Source organism: Monomorium pharaonis, chromosome 5 (assembly GCF_013373865.1).
Source record: "Monomorium pharaonis isolate MP-MQ-018 chromosome 5, ASM1337386v2, whole genome shotgun sequence".
Classification (NCBI taxonomy): domain Eukaryota; kingdom Metazoa; phylum Arthropoda; class Insecta; order Hymenoptera; family Formicidae; genus Monomorium; species Monomorium pharaonis.
In genome coordinates, this window is record NC_050471.1 from 4,883,223 (window position 1) to 4,907,808 (window position 24,586).

Consider the following 24,586-nt stretch of genomic DNA (forward strand, 5'->3'; position numbering starts at 1 on the left):
CAAAGCCATTTTTTCTGACATCTCATCAATTTATTATTAGCGCGACCTTTTGGTACCTGTCTACCTTCGAAGAAGACAGATACGAAAGACAGATTTCTACTTCTTCAAAAATAAAATATTTCATAAATAAAATTAGCAAACGATGAATCAGATTAAAACTATAAATATTAAAAAATTGTTGAAAGATCTTTATAAAAAACTGATTTTGATAGTATGCTACGTACGCTTCAATAAAAAAGACAAGTCTTAAGAAACGATATTCCAAAATCAATACTTACAAATATTGAGACTTTCTTATTCAAAGCCTTCAAGTAATCTTTAAAATATAGTTGATCTTGCAATTTTATTTATTTACGTTTGTAACTAAACTCCTTGTCCTTTTTCTCGTTTGCTTTGATTCTAAATATAATATCAAATATTCTAGAGCTTAACTACTCCTTTGCACGGATGATTGCGGCAAAAAAAGTATGCAGTGAAGAATTTAATTTAACGCAAGACATTTGACATTTGACTTCAAGTCGTTACGACGTCAGTTACGTTCGCCCTTTCAAACTTTTGTCGATTTTCCTATACCTGAGATACACATACAATTCTCATCTTTGCGTACAACCACCTAATCTGCAATTCTGTCCTTCGCACATCAATTGGTCGTTAGTGAGTCTTGATTAATAATTAAGTATGATCACTAAATATCATCAATAACGAGATGTCGCACATTATGTTTCGCGGTGATAAAAACTTTCTCACAAAATTCTGGTAGAATCAAATGTCCTAATTAAATGTAATTGTTGAAACTAAAATATTTTCATGAACTCTAATTGCTCTCGCATTTTTATCGTCGCGTGACATCTGAAGAATATTCTTTTATCTCTGTTAGAATCTTCTTCAAATATGGATTATAATTGTCTCCCCATTAAAAATGGCCACTGAGAGAGACTTTATAAGCATGCGGGAATGATAGAGGAGAGTTCAATCTCATGTTTAAAATTATCGTTAAAACGTAGCGTACTCGTTGATGGCAGAATTAGATTAAGAATTTTATATATCTCTTAAATATATATTTATAATATATAAATACTTATAAATTTATTATTAATTACAGTTTTACATTTTGATATTGTAGTTTTATTATATTATATTTCTATTTATTATTAAATTTTTTTATATTACTTTAATAATAGTTAATAATATTAATATTATTATTTTTGTTAATATAATTACGCAATTATTCTGATATTAATATATTTCAGTTCAAAATCTAGAGCTTCATTAGTTGCAGTCATTCCCTTACGTTGACGGGAAGAAACGACAGTGCGGGTCGCGTGCTTCTAATAACCTTCCATAAATTCGAATTATCTAAATTCTCTCGGATCCTTCCACAACGAGCTGTTTTTGATCGCCTACTATCTTACTACCGGCATTCTCATCCGACGTCCTTGCGGCAATCGCGGTGGAAAGCGCATAAAAGCTGCAAGCAGTGAGACAGTGGTAGCCTGCGCACCTGTGAACCAGCCGAAAGCGATTGCGTAGACCGGAACGTGGCCGCGCACCAGTGAGAACCGAGATCCCGCCTTGTCTACACAAGCTATCTCAGCGAGAAACTTTGCGGATAAAAAAGCTTCGATGTATCGAAACCACGGGCGATTCTCGATTTATTTAGTCGAAATGTCAGCGGAATTGACAATAAATTCATTTTCGTCGATTATCACTGTGTAAGTCCCTCAGAAATATTAACAAGTAGAATTACAATTAAAAAATTGCAATATTAATCGTAAATTATATTGCATTTCTCCTATATATGTTATATAACTAAATTAGATATATACAATAAATTGTAATCTCAAACATATCTCAAGTATTATCATATGTAATAATGTATTTCTACAAATTTGGAAATAATATAATATAATATTCATTTTTGCAGATAACTTTTTGTTTGGTGATTAGGATTACTAATAAAATGTATATCATATGCAGAGAGAGGTAAGATTTCTCTTGCTTTCTATTTTGCTTGTAGTAAAAGTTGAAATAACAGACACGATACACGTGGCGCAATCTATATTCGTTTTATGTTTCAAAATATCCTTGACATTGGAGAATAGTTTATCTACACGATACATAGACCTTGCTAGGATATTAATAGATATGTCTTTGCCGTTAATTAATATAAATTATTTCGCGTTTGGTTCTTTATCTCCATTATTTTAATATGTAAAATAAAACAAATCCATATTTATTATTTATTATCTTTGTTAGAGAAATTTGTGTCTCTTTATCTTTATCAACAAAATGAGTATATTAATTTACTTTGCGTTATTTATTAAAAAGTGTGAAATTATATTTATTGAACTCTTTTTAAAGAAAGAGTACTAAAAGAAAAATTATCTAATTTTACCAGAACATTTTTTATTTTGCGCTTTAAATGTCTTTTTAATAAAGAAATTAACTTCCACTTTTAAAAAGGCAATAAGGAATGATTTATCTACAAAAAAGCTAATAATGTAATTTTGAAACGATACAAAATTAATAAATTGACTTGATTAGTTGATGTGTTTGCTAATACAAAGTTATATTTAATTAATTTAATCCTTCTTTTACTTAGATTACATATCGTAATGCGCTACTGAAATATAATGTGATAATGATATAAGTAAACCGAGGATATACTTTTTAAATATCAAAAAGGATATGATGCTTCGTTATGGCAGTAAAATGTATGGAAGGGCCTTTTGTGTTCAGACTAAATGACAACGGTACCGGACCGCATCTGCTTATACAGGTACGATGAGATGAAATAAATTGCACACTAAAAAAAAGAGATAATCGATAAAATTTACGATCGAAATCGTAGACTAATAATAACACGATTGTGAATCTGCACGTCACTCATTGACGTGCAAGTGCCGAAACGACCGCACGCGTTGCCGCGCGATGCATCGCGAATGATCGATACGATTCGGCGCGAAAGGTCGTCGGCTCCGACGAAAACGTTACGTTATACCACCCAAAAGACTCGTCGGAGATAAGTCCCCCCCCCAGCTCGATTTTTGTGTCCCTTAGAATTTATTCGCGCGGCACGGTTACAGACTTAGACTTAGCGCCCTTGAACTAAATACTTTTCAAGGTACGCGATACATACATGCATACCTGCAACGCGCCTCTGCGTACACTTGCCGCTTTTAGACACGATGATTAGATAAGTGTGACATGCAATGGTAAAAAAGTAGAAAACGGAGGACTTAGTTGGACTTTGTGAAAATTTCCGGCGGAAAACTTATATCTCCGCACTACTTCATGTTCTACGGCTACTAGTGCGTTTTATTGTACTTAATTTTAATAGGTTTTTTAATTTAGAATATATATAATCTTAAAAAAATTTCAAAAAGACAAATATTATACTATCGTAAATTTTTTATGTTTAAAATTTGAATTATTGAATTATTGATAAAGTCGAATTTATATAAACAATAAAATCTTGCTATTTAAAGCAATGAAATATTTAGCAATTGAATTTGTAATCGCTTGCAATATCAAAATTAATGCTTTCTTATTTTAGTTAAAAAAATAAATTGTTAATCTTTTGTCTATACAATTTATACGGATAATTCTCATATTTATTTTGATTTTACGTAATAAGACTTTATTCGAAAATTCGCACGTTCTAACAAAATCAAATCTTCTTCATTCAATTTTATATGTCCATCTTCACTTATTAAATCAATTATCTGTTACCAATTATTTTCTAACTGAAACTGTCGAGCAAAATAGAGCAGAAAAAATTGGGTTATTCGTGAAAGAAAGACTTTAAAAAATGGAAGCTTGCCAAACGTAACAACGAACGTGTAATTCGCGAGTTATTCGGTAGTTGGCATAAACGTATCTAAAATAAGCTGCTACGAAAGTAGCTCAATCGTATCTCACACAACATGCGATTAATCGAAATTAAATAATAATATATCATGTCTCGAATACTGTAGAATTTCGGACTACTTTGCGTGATCCAGGAAAATTTGCATAAATACTGTGTTTAAGAAATTAACTTCAGTTCAAATACGAAAACAAAGAAATAACTCTAAATCAGAATGGAAATTATAATAAGCTTGCAAACGTATAAACTTTTTGTCTGAAAGATGTAAATTTAAGGCGGTTCGAAAATAAACTCTCCAATTAAAGCGTATCGTGCACGCCGATTTAATTGTAATCAGAGGCCTTGGCTCGTTTTTGATACAGCGAGCAGTCATTCCTAATGTTCTAATAACACGATAATAAATCAAGGGCAGTCGTCGCTATTTTCGTGCCTCACCCTCGAAAGTTTCGAAACTTCGGGATGCGTAGGTGTCCGAAATTAAGGAATGCACTTTCGGTTGCCGAACTGAAAGTGGTTCCACCCTATCAATTGGAGAAATCGATGCAACACGTGCATAGGCATGTGGATTAAATAGATATCGATTATGATATTTTGGTTGTAGCTCCTGGTACAAGTGCAAATTTAGCAAGATATCAAAATAAGTCAATTATACTTTACAAATTTATTTGTATAAATATTTATATCCGGAAATCGATTGCATCGACAAAACTATTTTTATCCATACGTATACTACGTAAATTTACCTTAAAATTTTATTACGATTTTAAATTATTATAAATCCGCCAATAAAACACAAAAATACAAGTTAACGTAGTATATCGATCGATACCAAATTTTCAAAGTTATGCTTACGTCACCTTCGCAAAGAATAATGCTTGCGTTTTGTTATCGCGTTTATAGCATTTCATGCTATTGCGAATAATACAAAAAAGATTCGTTGCCTTTTTCATAGTTGTCTGACAACGGGGGAAAATGCTTGAGCACTCACGTATATTGACATTTGAGACGAGTTATAAATAGTATCCGGCCCTCGGAATAAACGTCGAGGTAATAACAGCCACCCTTTCGCTATCGCGGATGTTTTCTTCCGCAGGTTTGCACGGAACGGGGATGGCGGGAGTACGCCGGCGAAAATAATGTATTCAAAGATCGATGGAATTTATGGTGGCGGTCCGGTGGTTTTCCCACGTCACATTACAGGCCATTACTCCCCTGGCAGGTAATAACGCAATATCTATCTGCGTTTTGAAATCTCGAGCCGGAACGTAAACAAGCAAAGAAATTGTTCTTTTAAATACCTTATTTCAAATATCTTATTTTTTATTATAGCATATTAATTCTTGTCTTTTGTTAGTAATTTCTAATTCTCTTTTAGAAAGAACTCGGTTCAAGTTTAGTTAACTTTAATTGACATTTAACTGACTTGTAATTGATGTAACGACAGTCCTTTTTATTAAATTTAATTTATTTTCTATGTTTCGATTAATTAATTTTTCAATTAATTATTTATCTGAATTTAATGTAAAATTAACCATTTATTTTAACTTTTCTCCAATTTTCAATTAACTTAATTGAAGTTAATTGAATCGCAGAAAACAAGTAGACTCGAATAGTACATCGGATTATTTTTCAAACAGTTCATCAATCGGATACCAAAAGGAAATTCCATTTGCCGAAAGGATAAGCTAATCCGTCACTTGAACCGCATGAAAAAAATACACGGTTCAATATACGACTTTAGGTACATGAATAAACTTTTAATTACATATACGTTTATAATTTTTAAATAAACACGTAAGCTTTATTTAACAAATTATTTTTAAAATATTTAATCAATTATATGTTAATTATATCTTCAATAATTGTTATTTTTCATTTTAAATATAAGTAAATCGCAAAGTTGAAAGTAAAATTATCCTTACACTGACAATGAGAGAAAAATATCGAAGTATTGAGAACCCCAAATATTGTGACCAAATTTCTTGTGACATTTTCTTCAATATTTATTTGTTATAAAAAAATTCATTTGTGAAAATAAAATATACATTTCTGTGAAATATTTTGTGAAATATACTTCTGAAATATATTTCTTTAAAATATACCTTATTTAAAAAGATAACATCCAGTGTGTGCAAAAATAAAAAATATATTTGCTAGAAATACAACATTTAATTCGCCCTATTTAAATAAGCCATTTATTAGAGAAAAATACTTGAAATTTTTTTATGCGACATAATATTTATTTTACTCAAAAAATTTTATTTGTAGGGCATAAACCAATCAATAAGAAAAATGAGATGTATTTCATAGAAATATATATTTCGTTTTCACAAATAAATTTTTTTTGTAATAAACAGATATCGAAGAAAACGTCATAAGAAATATTTGATTCTCAATACTTCGACATTTTTCTTTCTGTGTATAAATATTAATATCATTGTATTAGTCCCGTAGGATATAACTTGCCTTCTGAGTACACGAGATTGGCCGAAGAATGTAACCGTTGCGAGAAGAATGACAAAGTTTGGATTTGCAAGCCAGTCGGTCAGAGTCAAGGGAGAGGAATCTTTCTGTTTCGCGTGAGACTTCTCTTTAAAATACAAACCAAAATGTAAATCGCATAAATTTGATATATGTATTTTTTTCCAGAAATTAAGTGACTTGTCGTACGACAACGCCGCGGTTGTGCAAAGGTATATCGAGAATCCTTTGCTGATCGGCGGATATAAATTCGATCTTCGTCTGTATGTGTGCGTGCCGTCGTATCGCCCATTAACGATTTACCTATACAAGGAAGGTCTGGCTCGTTTCGCTACCGAAAAATTCTCCTTGGAGCGACTAGATGATCCCTTTCGACATCTCACAAATTTTTCTTTGAACAAACTAGGACCAGGCTATTCGGAAAAGAAGGAACGCATCGGTGCCGGTATTTTTATACATTAACTACCTTTTCATTGATGCTTGTTTCTATAGTTGCACAGACAAATTAAAAAAAGAGCTTTACAAATAAGACAAAACTTTCTTGTAGGATGCAAGTGGACATTTAGGCAATTACGAAGATATTTCGAACAGTTAGGATACTTCGATTGGATTCTTTGGCAGAGAATCTCGTGTCTAGTGACTTTAACAATTCTAAGTCAAGCAGCAGGCATTCCTAGGTCTTCAAACTGTTTCGAATTTTTCGGCTTCGACGTACTGATCGACGAGAACTTGAAGCCGTGGCTTTTAGAGGTAAATACACCGTAATTCGTAAAAAGATAAAATAAAATAATTAAATTAAATCAGATAATAAAAAATATAATAAATTTACAAAATAATTACAGGTAAATCTAAGTCCGGCTTTGAGTAACGACTGCGAAGTTGATTCGGAAGTGAAAAAGCCCTTGTTGCACGATCTGTTTGATCTGTTGGGTCTTCCAGTATGTAATACCGGGCTTTCCCTATTCACAATCTGGTCCTGTTCCAATCGCATAGAGGAGGATGAGGTCGAAGTGTCTTCCAAGTTCGGCCGTTCCGTGAAAAAGAGATCAAAACTCGGACGAGAAGCCGAAACTTTTCTAAATCTCTCCGCCGAATCCCGAGTCACGGTAATCGTGAACAAATTTTCCACCCTTCTCTTTTTAATTAATTTAAATATCAACAGCATATGAAAAATAATATTTCAAATTATAATTGAAAAGCAGAAAAAATTAATATTAAGAAATTGCATGAAAACGAATTTAGTAGCAAGAAACACTAACGCAACTTTGCAAGCGTATTACTTATTTGAAAGAGAAAAATAATACATGCTATTTATATTGTCACTTTTCTTTAGTTGAGACAATCAACACCAGAAGTTTGCCCAACCACCTGGCCTTGTTATAACACACTAATAATGGACAAATATATACGTCGATATAAAGGAAACATGATTGAAAATCGAGTTTCGTCACCGATTTGGGACAACGGCAGAGACTGGAGAGTTTCCTGCGTGAGGGAAGGCGGATGGATTCGTATTTGTCCCTTCATTCGGACGAAACACATCGAAAACATGGAATATGCAAGACCATCGCCCAGAACTGTCGAGAACGAAACTAAGAACATAGTTCTTTCCATACAAAAGTAATTTTCTGTTTCTATCAAAACCTTTTTATTATTCTGCTAAGGACTCATCATATTTAAAAATTTAAAAAAAAGAGAGAATTATTAAAACTTTCAATGTAAGACAATTTGACAACTTTAAGTATAAAAAAATTAACGTATTTAACTACGGCTTAGGCAAAACCATTAAAATATAAATGTACACACGGAAAAATTTATTTTTATTTCTTAAGCTGAGAAAAGCAATTCCTTGTTTAGTTTTTTTTCTTTTAAGTAACGATTATGTTTGCAAAGAATATCTCCTTGACAAATAATCTTAAAATACTCATCGTTTACTTAAAACAAGATTTACTAAACTTCTGTGTACACATAGAAAAATATGTATTTGAATTAAATAAGTATTGAATTAAATATATAAGTTTATCCGCAAATATATCTGCAAATCGCAACTTTATTATAATTAACAAATTTATTCAAAATCTATTCTAAATTCTAATAATTTAATACTTTAATTAAGAATATTAAATAAAAATAAAAATTCGACTTATTTATCACTTTTTTTAGATTCAATTTTATAATATTAATCAAGAAAGTATAAATTCTTTTTTTAGGAATATGATATAATTTTTCTAAAAATTGTGATAAGTATATTTTAAGACTATTGTCAAAATATTGTATACTGAAGATAATCGTTACTTATTAGAAAAAAAAAGTAAATTAAGTAATCACTTTTCTTGGCAGTAGAATAAATATTTCTGTTTTATAGAAAATATAAGTGACAATTGTGTAATAATTTTTTCTTCAAACAGGTATTTAAAAGCTGCAAAGGAGATACAGCAGAGAAACGAAAAGCTCACGGACCAGCAGTGCAATGCCCTTTTGCAAAATGCGCTTGAATTAAATACAGAAATTTGGCTGCCAGAAAAGTAAAAGCCTAGATTAGGATTTCTCGTTCACAATCTTCAAGTTTATTTATCCTTTAACGCTTATTTATCTTATTTTTTAAGAAATATTTCGTACGATATTCAATGCACATTGTACTAAACGTGCATTTTTCATTCTATCAATCCTTGTACATTAAATTATATTCAGTATTAAAAAAAAATCGATTACTAGATTTTACAAGCGATTAGATTCGCATTTTGATGATAATCATATTTAGCATTAAATGTAGCTATCTCATGCTCAATTCATTAATAAAAATTATTTTACTACAACACCATTGCATTTAATGGCAATAACAATTGCAATACAATTGACTTTTAATTGTTTTTTATAATTTTAACTTTATATTATTACAATTATTCACGGTTTTATAAACTTATTATTATTAGTTATTATTAATGACAAAAGTTTTGCTTTACTATAACAATCAATTATTCAATTTCATAATAATTATAATAATCAAGTTTTAATTATTATAGTTCAATAGTTTTATAATTCTGCTATTATATATAACAAAATTATTCTCCTATGTATAAATTTAATTATTATTACAACATTGAACGTCAAATTCATCAAAAGAAATGTGTTATACCTTTTGTTAATGATTATATATCAAATTTACTCACCAAATCGCAGCATTTTGTCGATCCGCATAATCATCCTTTCGACTTTCAACTTTCGGCCGATTCCGCTTTATTCGATTCTCCACGAATTTGCAGATGAAAAACGACGACCTATAATCACATATAAAATATTGTTAACCAATTGCAGTGAAGTGAAATTGAATATGAGATGCATTCTACGCATGATTTAACACGTAACAAAAGTACAAGTCGAATTTGCTCACCAGCCCATTGTTTCTGCGAGCCGTGCGATTACTCGTGTGACCCCCGATCTTTTGCTTCGCGTCGAGAATTCGACACCGCGGATTTCTGGCGAAAATACGCGACTGCGAACAAACGTGAGCGCAGACAAGTGCGACGCGACGTTAGCCCGTAACTTTTCTCGCTAATCCTGGCGTAAATTAACGTGCGCTGCTAATTTTCAATGACAAAAATTCGCAAGAAACCGTGTCCGCGATTTCGCAGTCACACTCGTTCCGCGGTAGTCGCGACTAACATGGTAGAGTGTGCGCGCAGCGCACGTCACGTGATTACTTTCAACATGGCCACATTCTCGCGCGACTTTCAAATGAAAACAAAATTCTATTAATCTATCAATTTGTTGTCCATTTTTTATTCTTAATCTTTTATATCGAAAATAGTAAACTAATCAATGTGAATAAATATATAGACAGGTTCATAATCGATTCTTATATTTATAATTCTTAAATATACTCTATATATTGTATATTCTGTAAATTTACCCAATATTTTAAAGATTGAGAAAATGATAAAAATTTTATGTATTGTAATTCGTTTCAATTTGTTTTTTTAACAATTACAGTAATGAAATTTATCTACAAAAAAAATTTATTATTTTATTTCGTTATATTTTTTGTTGCATATTTTGTAAATCCATCTAATTTTTAAGAGATAGGAAAAATGGTGAAACTTTATGGTATTGTGTTATTATGTTGTTTTTAACAATTATTTTAATAAATTTCAATTACGGATAGACAAAATTTTACCAAGTAATCTCGGTTTATTGAATGTTTTCTTGAAAATTTACATTATTAATTCACTCCCTTCGCCGCCAATCTCCTGTCGCGTTCTTCAGCGATCGATAGCTTCACACCCTTGTCTCTCGGTAAACTTACGTACGCCTTCGTACCTTTACCGATAATGAAAACATTGTTCAACCTAGAGAAACAATTTACATTAGATACAGAGAATAGTGCAAATTAAACAAGGAAAAATGAATTTTATCCTCAGTACCTCGTAGCAAAGGTATGTCCTTGAGCGTCCTTTATATGACAAATGTCAAAGGAACCAGGATGACGTTCACGGCTCACGACAGTACCGACACGGCCCAAATTCCTTCCTCCAGTAATCATGCACAAATTACCTAACAACCAAAGAAAATTACGTTTAATATAGTTTCTTTTTCCAGTACCTGTATTTCTTTTCAATTTTATCAAGAAACAATTACCAGAATCAAATCGAATGGAATCCAAAATCTTGCCAGAGGCAATGTCCAGATGAATAGTGTCATTAACTTTAATAACAGGATCAGGATATCGAATTGTTCTACCGTCATGCGTAACTAAAAACGGTATTCCTTTAGGACCAGTCTGAACTCGCTTCACCTTGCACAATTTGTACTGTAAAACATAACATTACACATAAAAATATAATCATATTTAAAAAAAAAAAATATATATATATATATATATATACAAATATTAAAAACAATTACCTTGGCTTCCTCAGCAGTAATACGGTGGGTAGTAAAACGTCCCTTAACGTCGTAGATCAAGCGGAAAAATTCACCAGTTTTCTCGATTGTAATTACGTCTAAAATATTTCAATGTTATTAATCTCTAATTTGTCTGTGATCTACATGTGAATTACAAAATACTTTTGTGCACTTCTTGGGTAATACAGAATGAATATATAACTCAATCTGTGACCAAAATGAAGAACTTCTTTATTATTGGCCATTTTTTGACTATGATACTCGTGTTATCGTAAGCACCATAGCTTCGATAAGGCCAATTACTGTCAAACATGTTATAACAAAAAATGTATTAACACATACAAAATACCAAACGTACTCACCCATGAAACCAGCTGGATAATTAGGATCAGTACGAATCTTTCCATCGACCTTGATCAAGCGCTGCATCACAATCTTAGTAACCTCGCAATTAGTTAAGGCATACTTCAGCCTATTACGAAGAAAAATAACCAAAGGGAGCGATTCCCTGAGTTTGTGGGGACCAGTGGATGGACGAGGAGCGTATACACCCCCAAGTTTGTCCAACATCCATGCTTTCGGCGCATTAAGACGCTTGAGATGCTTCTTTGGACCACGAGCCTAAAAAAAAAATATATATATATATAATTAGAAATATTACTGATAAAAATTTGTTTAAAAAATTGTAATTAAAATAATATTTAAAACTAGTATTGATTAAGTAAATGCAAAAATACTTCAACTTTTTTCATTATACTTATAAATGTCATCTAACTTAAATATAAACAATTTTTCATATAAGCATAAATTTATTGCATGTTTAAAATTGACAATTGTATATTTAAAATAATTCAATTGCAATGTTATTGATCTTTACATGTGTAATTTGTATGTTTAAGCTGAAATATTTTTGTATACTTCTTGGATAATACAGAAAAAATATATAATACTCAATGACCAAAGTAAAGAATTTTTTTATTAACCATTTTTCGATTGATACTCTTGGTATAGTTTTGATAAGATTTCAATTAAGGCTGCTTTACTTTTAAGACACAAATCGACACAAGTTAACATACTCAAGTGCAGTTTGTTATAGTTTAATTAATCTAATATCAACAATTATCATATTTAAGCATAAGCATTTGTTGTTTCCAATCGACAGTTTTATAATTTATTATAAAAATTTATAATTACAGGAATAATTGTTTATCAGACTTAATCTTTTGGTAAAAAAATTATTTAACTTTCTACAATCATACAAAATGCAAATACAGAAAACAATTTTGCTAGAACTTTATATCTTTTTTGATAATACAAGGTCTTCACACCTTATGTAGTTTATGTGAATAGGAAATAATGTACTTATCGCGAAATTTAGGTTAGATCCAAATTTAAGTTAGTTACAATTTAATTCTATTTATATTTGATTAAATCACAATTTTAATTCGAGCAAAAATGTAGTTCTTACGTATCGCGACAGAACAATTCTGATGAAATCATAAGGCGATAAATGCCATTAAAAGAATCCAAAAAATCATGGAAAAATAAGCAAAGCGAAGAGGTGTGACATGTCGCTACAGCATTATTTTCCTGACACTAGAATGTATTTAACGTTTCATATCTGTATCACCAGATACACGGAAATGTACACCACAAATTTCTCTCGCATATTAAACGGATTCGCTTCGCATACGTGCGATGTAAGCAGATTTTGTGATGCATACGTTTACTTACCATCTTGGAAGCCTAGACGGAAAAGGCACGAGGGCTCGCGTCGCACGAATACATCGAAAAGATGTTGGCGATTGGCGATGCCGGCGACGGCGGCGACGCCACTACAATCGTATAGTGGCCCGAGACTACGTAAAGCAAGATGGAAACCGAGCATTCGAATACGAATCAAGTTACCAGAAAACGGAAACCTGATTGGCTGCCGTTTATAGCGTGACTACAATTTTTTAAATATACATATAAATGTATTTTTTACTTCTTTATATACTAAATTTTTTTTTAATTTCTAGTTTTTAAAGATTTATCATCTTATTACACTTAAGAAATTTGGCATTTTATTAATTTTGTAAGATTTTATCAGAAATTATAAAGAATACTAAAAAAGAGTAAATTACCTCAATATTTCTGAAAAATGTTCGTCTAAATCAATTTGTATAAAAATTCTGAGACATTTTCTAAAAAATGATAAAATTATGTAAAAATTAAAAAAATCCTGCAATTACATATTTTGGCTGCGTTCCGATATTTACTGCCCGTACTGAAAATCTATTAGCATTTTCGACCGGCCTGGATTAATCGCTCCGGAAACGATTAATGACGTCATAAGACCAATTACAGCCATTCTTCTGAAGAAGGGAATAACTGTGATTGGCCAGTTCTAGAGGAAAAGAAACATAAAGGAATATCGTAACGCAGCCTTTATTTGTATAATTTTTATTTTACAAAACAATTTTTCTATGTCCAAAAAAAATGATTAGCTTAAGGATTGGACGAATAGTTAAGGAAAACTTCTCCTGTCTGTGCAGTAGCCAATCAGCACGCTCGAAAACTTGACATACAAATGAAATAAAGGTGCCTTTTCACGCTGACGTTTGACGCTCATTTTCAGCGTCAAAAGACATCACGTGACTAAAAATGACGAATGGGTATCTTTATTTTTGGGGGTTAACCATCGCAGAATGTTTTCAAACTCAATTGTTGTACATAGTTCGTGTCGGGATTCAAATTTCATCGAGAATTGCAATCGACAATTTTTATTGTATATACAGCGATCAAAAGGGTCGAACGATAAAAGTGAAATATGCCGAGAAATCAGTGCGCAGTTATAATAAATTAATACATCAACAAATTGTAGTGCGTACAAAAAATTTTTCTCAAAACCATGCAAAATCGCCAAGAGTTGACAACAAGCGCGGGAGGAGAAAGACGCACGCCACGGAGGAGAAAAGGGTGAAGGATAAAAAAGGACAGCCGAGAGCTCGGACGGCGGTAAAGTGGTAAGTCGTCGCGACGGCGAGTTTCGGTGGCGTCGATAAAGGAGCGACCGAGTCGAGGACGGATGGACGGACGGTCAGTCAGTCGATCGGTCGTTCTGGTCTCGCCTCTCGATTCTCGCGAGTCAGTCTCCCTTTTACAAACGCATAACTGCAATATGGCGGAACGTGCATCCGCGCCGGCACCGATCTGTCTCTCGCAGTGATTCGCGCTGATATCCCCGAAGTCGTAAAAACGCGTGCGGAACGCACGCGACGCGTACGTACAGGTCGCGTTCATACAGGCGAACGCACGTCGATACACACACCACACACACACACACACACACACACACACATACACAACACACACACGTACACACGCGCGCGCACACACACACACACACCACACCACACACATACACACATTACACATATATATCTCTCCCTTTCTATATCCCTCTATTATATATATTCTCTCTCTCTCTTTCTCTCTTACTCGGAAGTTCTCCGGCCTCCGCGTATCCCGCACTCCGGATATCTTGCGCTCTCGCGAGACACGCTCGGCGCCGACCTCGGAGTTATTATCGATCCGCGTCCCGTGCCGGTGGCGATGTGCCGCCGCGGATGATGGAGCTGACGCCGCAGGCCGCGTCCCCGCGACACGCTCGTCGCTGAAGGAAACAAGTGGAAGTGCATCGCCCGACGACGCTCCGTGTCCGGTGTCGTCCGCCGTCCGGTCGCCGTCCGAGGTAAGTCATTTAAAGTGCCGACGTCGGCGAAACATTGCACCGTGGGGCGACGCCAAGTCGACGCGAGATCTGCGCAAGAAGAATTTTCCCGAAGGTTTTTTTCATTCGCACAACGATGACCACGTCCTCGATCTCCCGGAAGACCTCTCGCGTTCTTTTTTTTTTTTCCTTCGTCGCGCTCTCGCAGAGGAAAGAAACGCGAATACAAAGTTGCGTCTGGATCGGCACCGCTGATAGATTGGAAAAAAGCGATTGGAAAAACGCGATTGTAAAACCAAGCCCAGAAACGCGGCTGCAGCTCTTGTCGATTGGCATCGTCCATTTACCTGCGTTCTCTGGGAAAAGTAGTTTTCCCAAAATACGGTTATGATCCACTTTGGGCCTAACGATTAAGTAATCGAATTATTTGGATTGTTCGTAATCCTACTGTGGAAAAAATTTTGACCGTTTTTTTTTTGTAGTTAGACAAGTTAACACTTTGCTTAGTGCCTTACTTAAGTAAAAATTATCTAATTTTTGCATATCGATGGAACTAATTGAGAGATTTGATTAGTATAACTTAAAAAATTTCTGAAATAGAATAGCTAATTGCAATTTTTAGTTAATACAGGGTTAATTGGAAAAAATAAGCGTGAAATTAGGGTTACGAGCAATCCAAATAATTTTATTACTTAATCGTGATAACTCCAAAGTGGGTTATGACCGTATTTTGGGAAAACTATTTTTCTCAGAGTTCATTTTGCGTATTTTCCTGTATCAAGCGGTGTGAATAAACGCCGTAGGATGTAGGATGCATATTTGTTGCGATAAGCCGTTTCACGGTCAATTTCCAGATAATATTCCTCTTAACGTCGATATTATTCATACAAGCTTTTAATATACATGCATTTAGTCTATAATTATAATCGGATTATCTCCCGTTCTATCGACAACGATACTATTTTTGAAGCAACGTCTTTGTCGAAATTATCGCATTTTACAATCGGCGACGAATAAGCAATAGCAGATGAAAACCGTTTTGAAAAGCAAGCGCGGAATAGATTCTGCACATTGTGCGGCATGTTTCTTTTTTTTTTGTCTTCTTTTTTCCCTATACATCTTTTATTCACGAGCCGATAGACAATGCTATTATATCGACGCGCACAACGATGAACTCCATGTTATTTCGATAAGAAGCCCCGTTGATATCGATCGTGCGTATTATCCTTTCATAATATCGAAATTGCGGCACGCGATTGCGTGTCGCTTAAAGGAAACGTATTAGCGATCCACGGAAAAATTCCGCGCCACTTTTCCGGAGTTATCTCTCTCTCTCCCTCTCTCTCTCTCTTTCTCTGTTGCGTCGGACGAGACGACAATCCCGGGGACGTGAAATCGATCCGGATCGCATCTCCGACCTGGATGCGATTCCGCGTGTTTCTGCGATGGATGGCGACGACGACGACGGCGGCGGCGGCGGCATTCCTTTCACTTCGCCGACACAACCGGCTCGCGCCGACGATTGACAATCATCCACGCGTACAAAAAGTTACTTTGGTTTACTGACTGAGACGATACGGCCGGCATTTATTGACACTTCGATGGCCTTAACGATAGCGCGAGGATTTGCTTGCCGCCGATATTTTGATCACAAGCGGATTTTTTTGTGTCACGCAAATAACGGTTACGATGTCGGCCAATTTTAGGCTGAACAGTGTCCATCGTGAGCCTGAAAATTCAAGTCGCGCTTTAATAATTTGCGAGCGACTTTCCGGGAAATATATAAAAAAAAAAAGTAAAGGGTAAAGGGTAAAATTCTCGCGTATACATTCTACATATAACACGGGAATTTCATAATTCCCGTTCTCGGCGAGAAAGGCGGAGAAGAATGGGACCGACGTGGCGATTATTTTTTCACGCTTTTTCCAACGAACAATCGTAGCGACAACATTGACCGAGCGAAAAAAATAACGGGAGGCGCATTGAAAGGCACGCGCGCGTTAAATGTTTATAAGCGCCGCGAGTATAATCTCGCGCTTGTCCCTCATTATCTTGCATCGCGGAGGCGTCATGTATAATCGATACGCGCCTGTAGTACGAAAAGCTCCGCCGCTATTCAAGTGACGGCATAAGCATATGCATGTGCATATGCACGGATATGTATGCACGCGCTCGCTAGTTACGTGCATATGCGCAACGTTGCATGCGGGGGTCATTGCCCGCACGTGTTCTATTCCCATCACTAATACATTCGCTGACAAGCGACGGCAAAGCGCGCTACGGGGTGAGGCGAAGTTCTTTTTTTTTTCTTTTTCGCGAATGCGTAACACGTCAACGTGAAATAAGGAGAAAAGCGGCGGAAAATTGCGTGCGATTAAACGGGCAGTTTTTTTCTTCTTGATCCGAAGCGTATCTTTTTTTATTTGTCACTTTGTCCTTAATTGAAATCGCAATCAAAATCGCGAGAATAATAAGTAAATTTTTGTTGTTTTAATAGGAAATTTATTTAAAAATGTGTCTCACGTGCCGCAAGTTGTAAAACTTTTTGCGATAACGCCTGTTTACTTTGTGCATGCTGAAACGCAAATAAGTCGCAAATGAGCTATATGACCATTTTTTCTCTCGACGCTTAAAAAAGAATTTTCAACTATTTATAAATAATGGAAAAAGTATTGTTCTTTTTTTTGACGAGGAAATTACTTAAGAACGAATATTTTGATAATATGTGCCTTAAAATACCTCAAATTACATTTAATCGTGAGAAATAAATCGTGTTAATTTAAGGTTGATTACGCTCTGAAATCTCTAAGATTTTCCGATATATTTTCTTTAGAATCTCTGAAGTAAAAAGACAATATGAAAGGCGATAAAACCCTGGAAAATATTACGCAACGCCAAAGCATTACTGCGTAGAATCCCGGAATGGTGAGGGGGAACGAAGTCACTACTCCATTCATGGGATTCGTTGGCTTTAATGGGGTCTCGAGGACGAATAGGGAGGGCCGAGAATCCCCCTGCCTGCAGGGAAAGGATCTGAAGTTGAAGGTCACGCATCCCCTCGCGAAAAGTTACGCACTTCGAACGCAATCGATGCCGGACGTTGCATCGAGAGGGTTACGATTATAAAATATACACATTTAAATATCAAAACGGCATGCAACTGCGGCGGAAGGCGAAACGTGACTTTAGCGAGATTTAACAAAGAAACTTTAAGCCCATTAATATCATTTGATAAGCTGATAAAAGATTCGAAATGTTGGAACACTAAATAGAAAATTTTCATAGATAAATCAATACCGAACGAGAAATTTGTGATCGACCAAGATAATACTTTTGAGATATTTTAGCTATGCAGTCATCTAAATTTAATCGCTAAAAGTCGTAATACAATTACAAAATAGTTAAATGAATAAATTATAACTGTATTCAATTACTTAAATTATACACGTTTCTCGAACAAATAAAACATTATATTCAAGCGATCGAAATAATTCATAGGAGAAATTCTGATGTATAATTCAATCTTTACTTTAAAAAATTAAATTAAATTGCTTCACGCAGAATCGAAGTGGCTATAAAATCGACAAACATCGAAAATAGAAATTTTGGAAAGTCACGTTTTTGAGATTATTTTAGGTGAAATGTTATTACATTTTATACATTTGAGAAAAACGTTAACACTGTAACATATAAAAATATACTTTTATTCCCAAAATATAATATTTTAAACTTTTTGCCCCGCAAATTTATTTTAACCGTAAATACAAGGTATTGTTGAAAGTTATATATTTTGGAACGCGTGAGGCGAACGAATAATCAATATTAGAAAATGGGAAGCTAAAAAACTGTAAACGTAAACGACGAGCTTTATCTGGAATATTAAATATACAATATTATAATTTCAAGACGTTAATTGCGTGGACTCGATCACCCTTATGACGATTGCACTCGTTGTGCATTTCGACTTTGTCGACGTATCGGTTAAGACGTAGATCGTCTCTACCGTTCGTGTTCGTGATATCCCATTGCAGAAATGACGCAGTAAGCATCGTCCTTCCGCTATCCCTCTTCCCGTAACCCCTTTTCGTTCTCCTAGCAGCGGGGTGAGATGCTTACATTATGCATTTCCATCGGGCGGACTCGTGTCGCTGTTTACCCACATACGCGCGCCGTATAATCGTCAACAAACCCTCGGGCAACCCTCCGCGACCAGCGGTCGTCCATTCCCTCTCTCTCTCTCTCTCTATCTTTCCTTCATTCTCTCAATCCCTCCGTGGTTCGCTTAGATTCTCGCTCCTTCTCACGTTTTACCCCTTCATCTGTCCTTCTCTACCTCGCGATTCACGTGACCGGGACAGTCTATTGATTCCTCGAGGGTAGTGCATGCGCCCTCGCGCACGCGATCTCTGCTGTCAAGGGGTTTGTATACGGTAGAGGGGATGAGTTTGGAGGAAGTCCCGATGGTGGGGATGCTGACAAGGGTGGAAGCGGGTGAATCGAGGAACGGAGGATATCGAAAGAGACAGAGAGAGGAGAGGGGGAGGGAAGATAACGATAGAAACTAAACATAGCCAAAATAATAGTTTTTTATGTATTTTTATGAGCTGAAGGGAAGGTTGGTATACTTTTATGATAGAATGAAATAAGTGATCGTTAAAGTTGAGTCGGAGAAATTGTGGCCGTTATAGATAAAATAGATAAGCGCAATTCGAACACTGTAAACAGCTATATCCATCGTAAATATTTAATTCGTTGAGTATTGCGTTATTTTCAGATTGATTATTAATGTATCAATTATCTGAAACTAGAAAGCTCTAATTATTAAATCAATCTGCAATTTTTGATATCTTTCTGATATTATTGAAAATTCTTTTTCAATAATATAAAATCGTAATTGAATAACAGTATTTTAAAGTAAATGTTTTTTTTTCATATGTACACGTAATTACCATATATAAAAAATTATTGCCTATTTTAAATGAAAATTCTTGATTTGGCTGACAATCTCTTTTTCTGCAAAGCTGCTTTTTTTAGAAATAAACAGGATGCGAATATCAAAAGCTTACAAGCTTTCAAACATCCATACCATTTATCATTCTGCACAGTTGTTATTATTTTATCTCGTACTTGATTCACATCCCTTGGTCAATATTTGCTTCATCATCCCCAAAATTTCTTAACGTCGACTTGCCTCTGTCCTTGGCCGGTTTTTATTCTACTTTTGTCCAAGCTTTTTAATATTAGTAACAAGGAGGGTCCATCGAGTATGAGCCCAAAAATTCAATTGGATTTGGTGCATACTCGACGTGAAATTCGAGAATTCTCTCAATCCCCATTGCCGACGGGAGGTGGTGGCGTGCTCAAGCGCCAGTGAGGCGGTCGGGGGTTGCGAAGAGGAGGGTTGCGAAGAGGAGGGTTAGCAGGAGGAGGAGGGTGGTGATGAAGGACGGCGGATGGAGAGGTAGAGAGAGAGGGCTGCCGAGGATCGCGGCGGAGACTCAGTCTCATTTGTGTGGCGTCTGTGTCGCGGTCAGCTTCTTCTTTTTCGGCCGTAATGACTTCTCTCATCTCTTACAGTATCAGGTACAAATCGACATAATTGGCGCGCGTTGCGCATTCTCAGTGCGTCTCCTCTCGCAACCACGTTTCGATCAAAAACGTATCTTCGATTCGGCGCTTGCTCGCTTTTACGTTACCCGAGACACTCCGTCAATTAATCCTTTAAGAGTGTCTGTGCACAGAGTGTTCCAGTGATCAAGTTCAATACTTTCGACGATGGAATGATAATATTGGCCGTCGGAGAACGAGGGACAATTTCAGCGAAACGAAATCGAGAGCTTTTTCGCAAGATTGAGGAAAACGTGCGTGTCTTCTTTGCGCGACAGTGCGCAACATGGTGAAAACGGTAATTGCTAAGCGATAATCTTTGTTTGCTTCTTTTTATTGTCCTTCACGGTGCTTCGTTACGTTCGGTGTGCCGTCGTACCTCCCGCGAACTGTTCGAAAATACCGTCGTTACCTGAGAAAGTATTGACCTTTTATCTGTGACACTCTGTGCACGCTAGAATGACGACGCTTCCACGCTGGAATATGTTGAATTCATTAATTCCAATGTGACTTTTTAATGCATCGAGAGTGAAAATTTTATATTTTAAAATTAATCTACGAAATCTTTAGAACAAACGGACTTGAGTCTAGACCGAGAGTTTTCTAGACGGAGCTAGCGAAGGGTGGCCTCTGTCTCTGTTTACCATTAACTATGGTCGAACGTCGCAGTTTCGCAAAGTTGTCAACGTCACTTAGCTCTAATCACAATTAACGATCCTTTTCACGTTGTCGAGAATCACGAATGATTTAACGTTCGCTCGCGTTGAATTGCGGTTTAGTTTCGACGAAAACTAATTCAGTGCTACAAGCGGCTACAGTTTGATATCGACAACTGCGCAAAAGGCCGAAATTGGTGTTAAGTGCAGAAAAGCCGCTGCAGCTGTGCAAGCTGCGCAGATATAAAGTCGGATCAGCTGCGTCTTTGCGTTGTTTCAACTATATTACGAATGGAATTGTAATGCATAATAATTATGACGTATATGTATAATACATATTACACGTAGAGTTCTAATCCGGGAAAGAAAATTATTTCTCCATTAATTTTCATTATTCATCAATTAAAATCGAAACTTTGTAAGTGGAAACCGTGCAATTAGGCGACTCCAACAGCCGAATCGTTCGACGACGACGTTCTTGGTAATCGAGCCGAAGGTAAACCAATCCGTAGCGATACACTCGAGCGAGATAGCGACTGAGAAACATTACTTTGTTGTCGGTGCGTATCTCGATAATGGTAAAGCGAGTCGAGTGGAACGCGAGCGGAAATGGCCGGATGGATCGTTATATCGCACTTGTCGGTTGCATTGAGATTGCGTTTCGTCGCGCGAAGTTATAAATGACCCCGATATAACGTCCGTTAACCCGGACAGGCTATAAAGGGTTCCGTCTGGAATATTTTACAAAGAGCGCCCGTATTAAATTTTGCGTAACCGTCAAGGGTGAAATCTAAGAGGCGGATTCTTTCACGCAAATACGAAAGCGGAAAAAAAGGCCGCATCTCGCCGGAGAACGTGTAAACGCGCGACAACAGACACGTCGTCGACCTGACGGAATTCGATTTCTTTCCGATGGTTACATAAAAACGCGCGGGTTGTTGCTAAGCGCAACGTGCTCCCCCGCCCGCCCCCTTCGCCCTCCTCCCAGCGAGGCGCAGGTGCAAGGGTCGTGGCACAATGAACTATAAAAACGAGATGCGAGGACGTAAGAAATATAAAAACGCGTGAGGGAAAATGGAAGTACGAAATATATAAGAATTATGTGAAATTCTCTGAAAGGTACGGCAATACGTACGAGTGCGTTTGGAGTTGGAATACAGCAGGTCTGCATATAGTTAGTAAATCTGTAATCAGCACGGTTTACTTTTCTTTTGCTTTTAATGATTCACAAAATCCAATTGAAATATCCAGTAATTAGTACGATCCTTCTTGAATTCCTCTTTATTTCTCACAGCAAAATCCCCCTTGCAAAGTACGTGGCTCTTTAGGGATTATGTCACAAGTCCTGAACGCGAATAAACATAAGCCGATTGTTGTGTTTATTTCTTCCTCGCGTTTATTTTTTATCTTTCACGTTCCGTCCCTAGTATCTTTCACAAAAAATTAAACGAACTAATGAACAGTCTGGACCGTTGCCTGGAGCATGATTTCTTGAGCGTCTCGCATCTCGCGAACAGATCCGTTTTATTGGCACGTCATTAGCCGGGAGAACGCCGACTCTTCCGCCGTACGAAATTAAACGCTCATTCCATTTACTCTCGCGGGAAATATCGATCGCAGACACCCTACACGGGCATGCACCGTTGGCCTGATGCACGCATGATATCTCGCGAGCGAGCAAATCGATCGGCCGCGCACGAATCTTTCCACTGCAATTTTTTTTTATTAGGCGCATTAGGTCAGCGTTCTCAAGTGGATTTCTCGTTTTAGGTAAATGTTTATAATATTTCATCCATACAAAAAAATGGTTTAGTAATAGATACCAAATGTCGAGTAAAATATTATCAATTAAATATTTGGTCAATATAATAAAAAATAATTATTTTTACTTTTTTAAATATTTAGTATAAATAAGTAGTATCAAACGTGACAATATAACCAATTGTTTGGTAAAAGTAAAATTATTTTTGGTTATATTAACTGAATATTTAATTGACATTTTAATGGGTAATTATTACGAAACTTTTTTAAATATATAATTAAAAAAAAAACTAGTTTGATTAATATTAATTCTTTACTGGCAAGAACGATATTGAAAATGTGTCAGAATATTCTAACATTCGGAGCTTTAGAAAAAGTTAAATTTGATTTTCTCAAAATTTGTTAAAATTGATTGGCGCAATCTTCACGTTTACTGTTTACCAATTTAATGCTCACCGAACGATTTGTTGACTGCGAAACTCGATTATCTGCGAAGACTTAATTGTCATTTTTTGCTGTGTCTTTGAATCAGAATCTTATTTATTTTGTCTTATTTGTCGAAGGAGTTCTCTTAATGTAAGCATAGGAACAAACATAGTCACATTTTGCTAACACTACTGCTATTACGAATGCAATACCGCTGAATTAAATAAACATGTTGTGCATTTGCGCTTCAAATTGCACCGAACAATTCGAAGTTAAGATAAGAGTGACGTGAGCCTTTTCATGCTTTCGTGTACCGAATCTTCTCTGCAATTTACTGTGTCTATCATGATTATATAAGATTTATCGATGATTTATGGATTGCAAAATTATACCAATATTATTATTTTTAAGATTTGATCTCGAAGAAAGTTTAAATAACCATTTAAATGAGTCTGAAAATGAAATTATGTAACGCTGCTAAAACTATAACTTGAATGCATTTTCCGTGTGTAATTTTTCATCATGAAAATTATATCGTTTTTCGTGTAACACGGTTCTCAAAATGTGAAACAGTTTAGTGAATCGTGTGAAAAGGCGATTTACGCCGAATTTCATTCTCATTCGAATCTAAGCTGCGCGTAATCCCTCATGTCATTTCGACATACAGCAGAAATAAAAGAGAGTATCTGGATGAATGATTTATTTTAAAGGTCACTTTTCTAGATGAAAGAGATAAATCTTTGGTCGCTTTAAAAATGAAATGACTGTGATAAAGCCAATGTTAAAATGCATTAATTTTTTGCGAAAAATATTTTACATATAAAATTTTATTTTTAAGTTTTAATAACTAGGACAAAGCGTTGTAATTAATAATAATTTTATTTCTTATGCCTTTTTAATTAAAAAATGCATATTACTTAAGTTAATAGAATATTCTAAAAAAATTAATATAAAAACAAGTAAAATGTTAAACAAAAGTATCTTTTATTGAAACCTAATTTGTTTGTATCAAAATATATTGAATGAAAATTGAGATTTGCTGTGTTTCATGGCACTTGCAGAAACAAGTTGATGTCTTTAAGATCGCATATAGTCATTACCAGATTGCGATGACGAGTATTATATACAAATAGGGCAATGATGAATATTAATTAAATTAAATTCGAGTAT

General features: G+C 35.2%; 3 protein-coding genes and 1 long non-coding RNA gene across 11 annotated transcripts in view; 2 read left to right on the forward strand and 2 right to left on the reverse strand.

The window, feature by feature from the left end:
- The first annotated feature begins 1,243 nt into the window (after positions 1-1,243).
- On the forward strand, positions 1,244-9,165 carry LOC105833826 (probable tubulin polyglutamylase TTLL2). Of its 3 annotated transcripts, XM_012675845.3 has the most exons (11): positions 1,244-1,712; positions 1,925-1,983; positions 2,603-2,779; positions 4,962-5,087; positions 5,506-5,609; positions 6,315-6,447; positions 6,518-6,794; positions 6,897-7,099; positions 7,192-7,455; positions 7,683-7,969; positions 8,758-9,165. In XM_012675845.3, the coding sequence occupies exons 3-11, from the start codon at positions 2,702-2,704 to the stop codon at positions 8,876-8,878; spliced, it is 1,593 nt and encodes a 530-aa protein (XP_012531299.1). In that variant the 5' UTR covers positions 1,244-1,712; positions 1,925-1,983; positions 2,603-2,701; the 3' UTR covers positions 8,879-9,165. The 3 variants fall into 3 exon arrangements, with proteins under 3 accessions (XP_012531299.1, XP_036143689.1, XP_036143688.1); XM_036287796.1 differs by having other exon boundaries at positions 1,246-1,712; positions 4,821-5,609; XM_036287795.1 differs by lacking the exon at positions 1,244-1,712 and having other exon boundaries at positions 1,756-1,983.
- Positions 9,166-9,203: 38 nt separating this feature from the next.
- LOC114255035 lies at positions 9,204-10,254 on the reverse strand. The gene is made up of 2 exons (XR_003626365.2): positions 9,741-10,254; positions 9,204-9,627 (listed from the first exon to the last, which is right to left on the reverse strand). It is a non-coding gene; the product is annotated as an uncharacterized LOC114255035 (long non-coding RNA).
- A 263-nt stretch (positions 10,255-10,517) lies between these two features.
- Positions 10,518-13,118, reverse strand: LOC105833850 (40S ribosomal protein S4). Its single transcript, XM_012675881.2, has 6 exons — positions 12,986-13,118; positions 11,614-11,872; positions 11,252-11,349; positions 10,985-11,156; positions 10,771-10,900; positions 10,518-10,695 (listed from the first exon to the last, which is right to left on the reverse strand). The coding sequence occupies exons 1-6, from the start codon at positions 12,986-12,988 to the stop codon at positions 10,569-10,571; spliced, it is 789 nt and encodes a 262-aa protein (XP_012531335.1). The 5' UTR covers positions 12,989-13,118; the 3' UTR covers positions 10,518-10,568.
- An 878-nt stretch (positions 13,119-13,996) lies between these two features.
- The window catches only part of LOC105833823 (protein FAM13A), a 50,687-nt gene continuing 40,097 nt past the window's right edge, over positions 13,997-24,586 (forward strand). Inside the window, exons 1-2 of one of the 6 annotated variants that reach the window (XM_036287227.1) lie at positions 13,997-14,259; positions 14,742-14,987. The gene's annotated coding sequence lies outside the window, so the exon portion shown is untranslated. The other 5 variants (XM_036287226.1, XM_036287229.1, XM_036287225.1 and 2 more) reach the window with 5 other exon arrangements.

Coding starts and splice junctions, on each gene's coding strand:
- LOC105833826 (XM_012675845.3), top strand. CDS start 2,702: ATGGCAGTAAAATGTATGGAAGGGCCTTTTGTGTTCAGACTAAATGAC. Junction 2,780..4,961: donor GACCGCATCTGCTTATACAG/GTACGATGAGAT, acceptor TTTCTTCCGCAG/GTTTGCACGGAACGGGGATG. Junction 7,456..7,682: donor CCGCCGAATCCCGAGTCACG/GTAATCGTGAAC, acceptor ACTTTTCTTTAG/TTGAGACAATCAACACCAGA.
- LOC105833850 (XM_012675881.2), bottom strand. Junction 11,157..11,251: donor TTACTGCTGAGGAAGCCAAG/GTAATTGTTTTT, acceptor TATGTTTTACAG/TACAAATTGTGCAAGGTGAA. Junction 10,696..10,770: donor GGACATACCTTTGCTACGAG/GTACTGAGGATA, acceptor TTGTTTCTCTAG/GTTGAACAATGTTTTCATTA.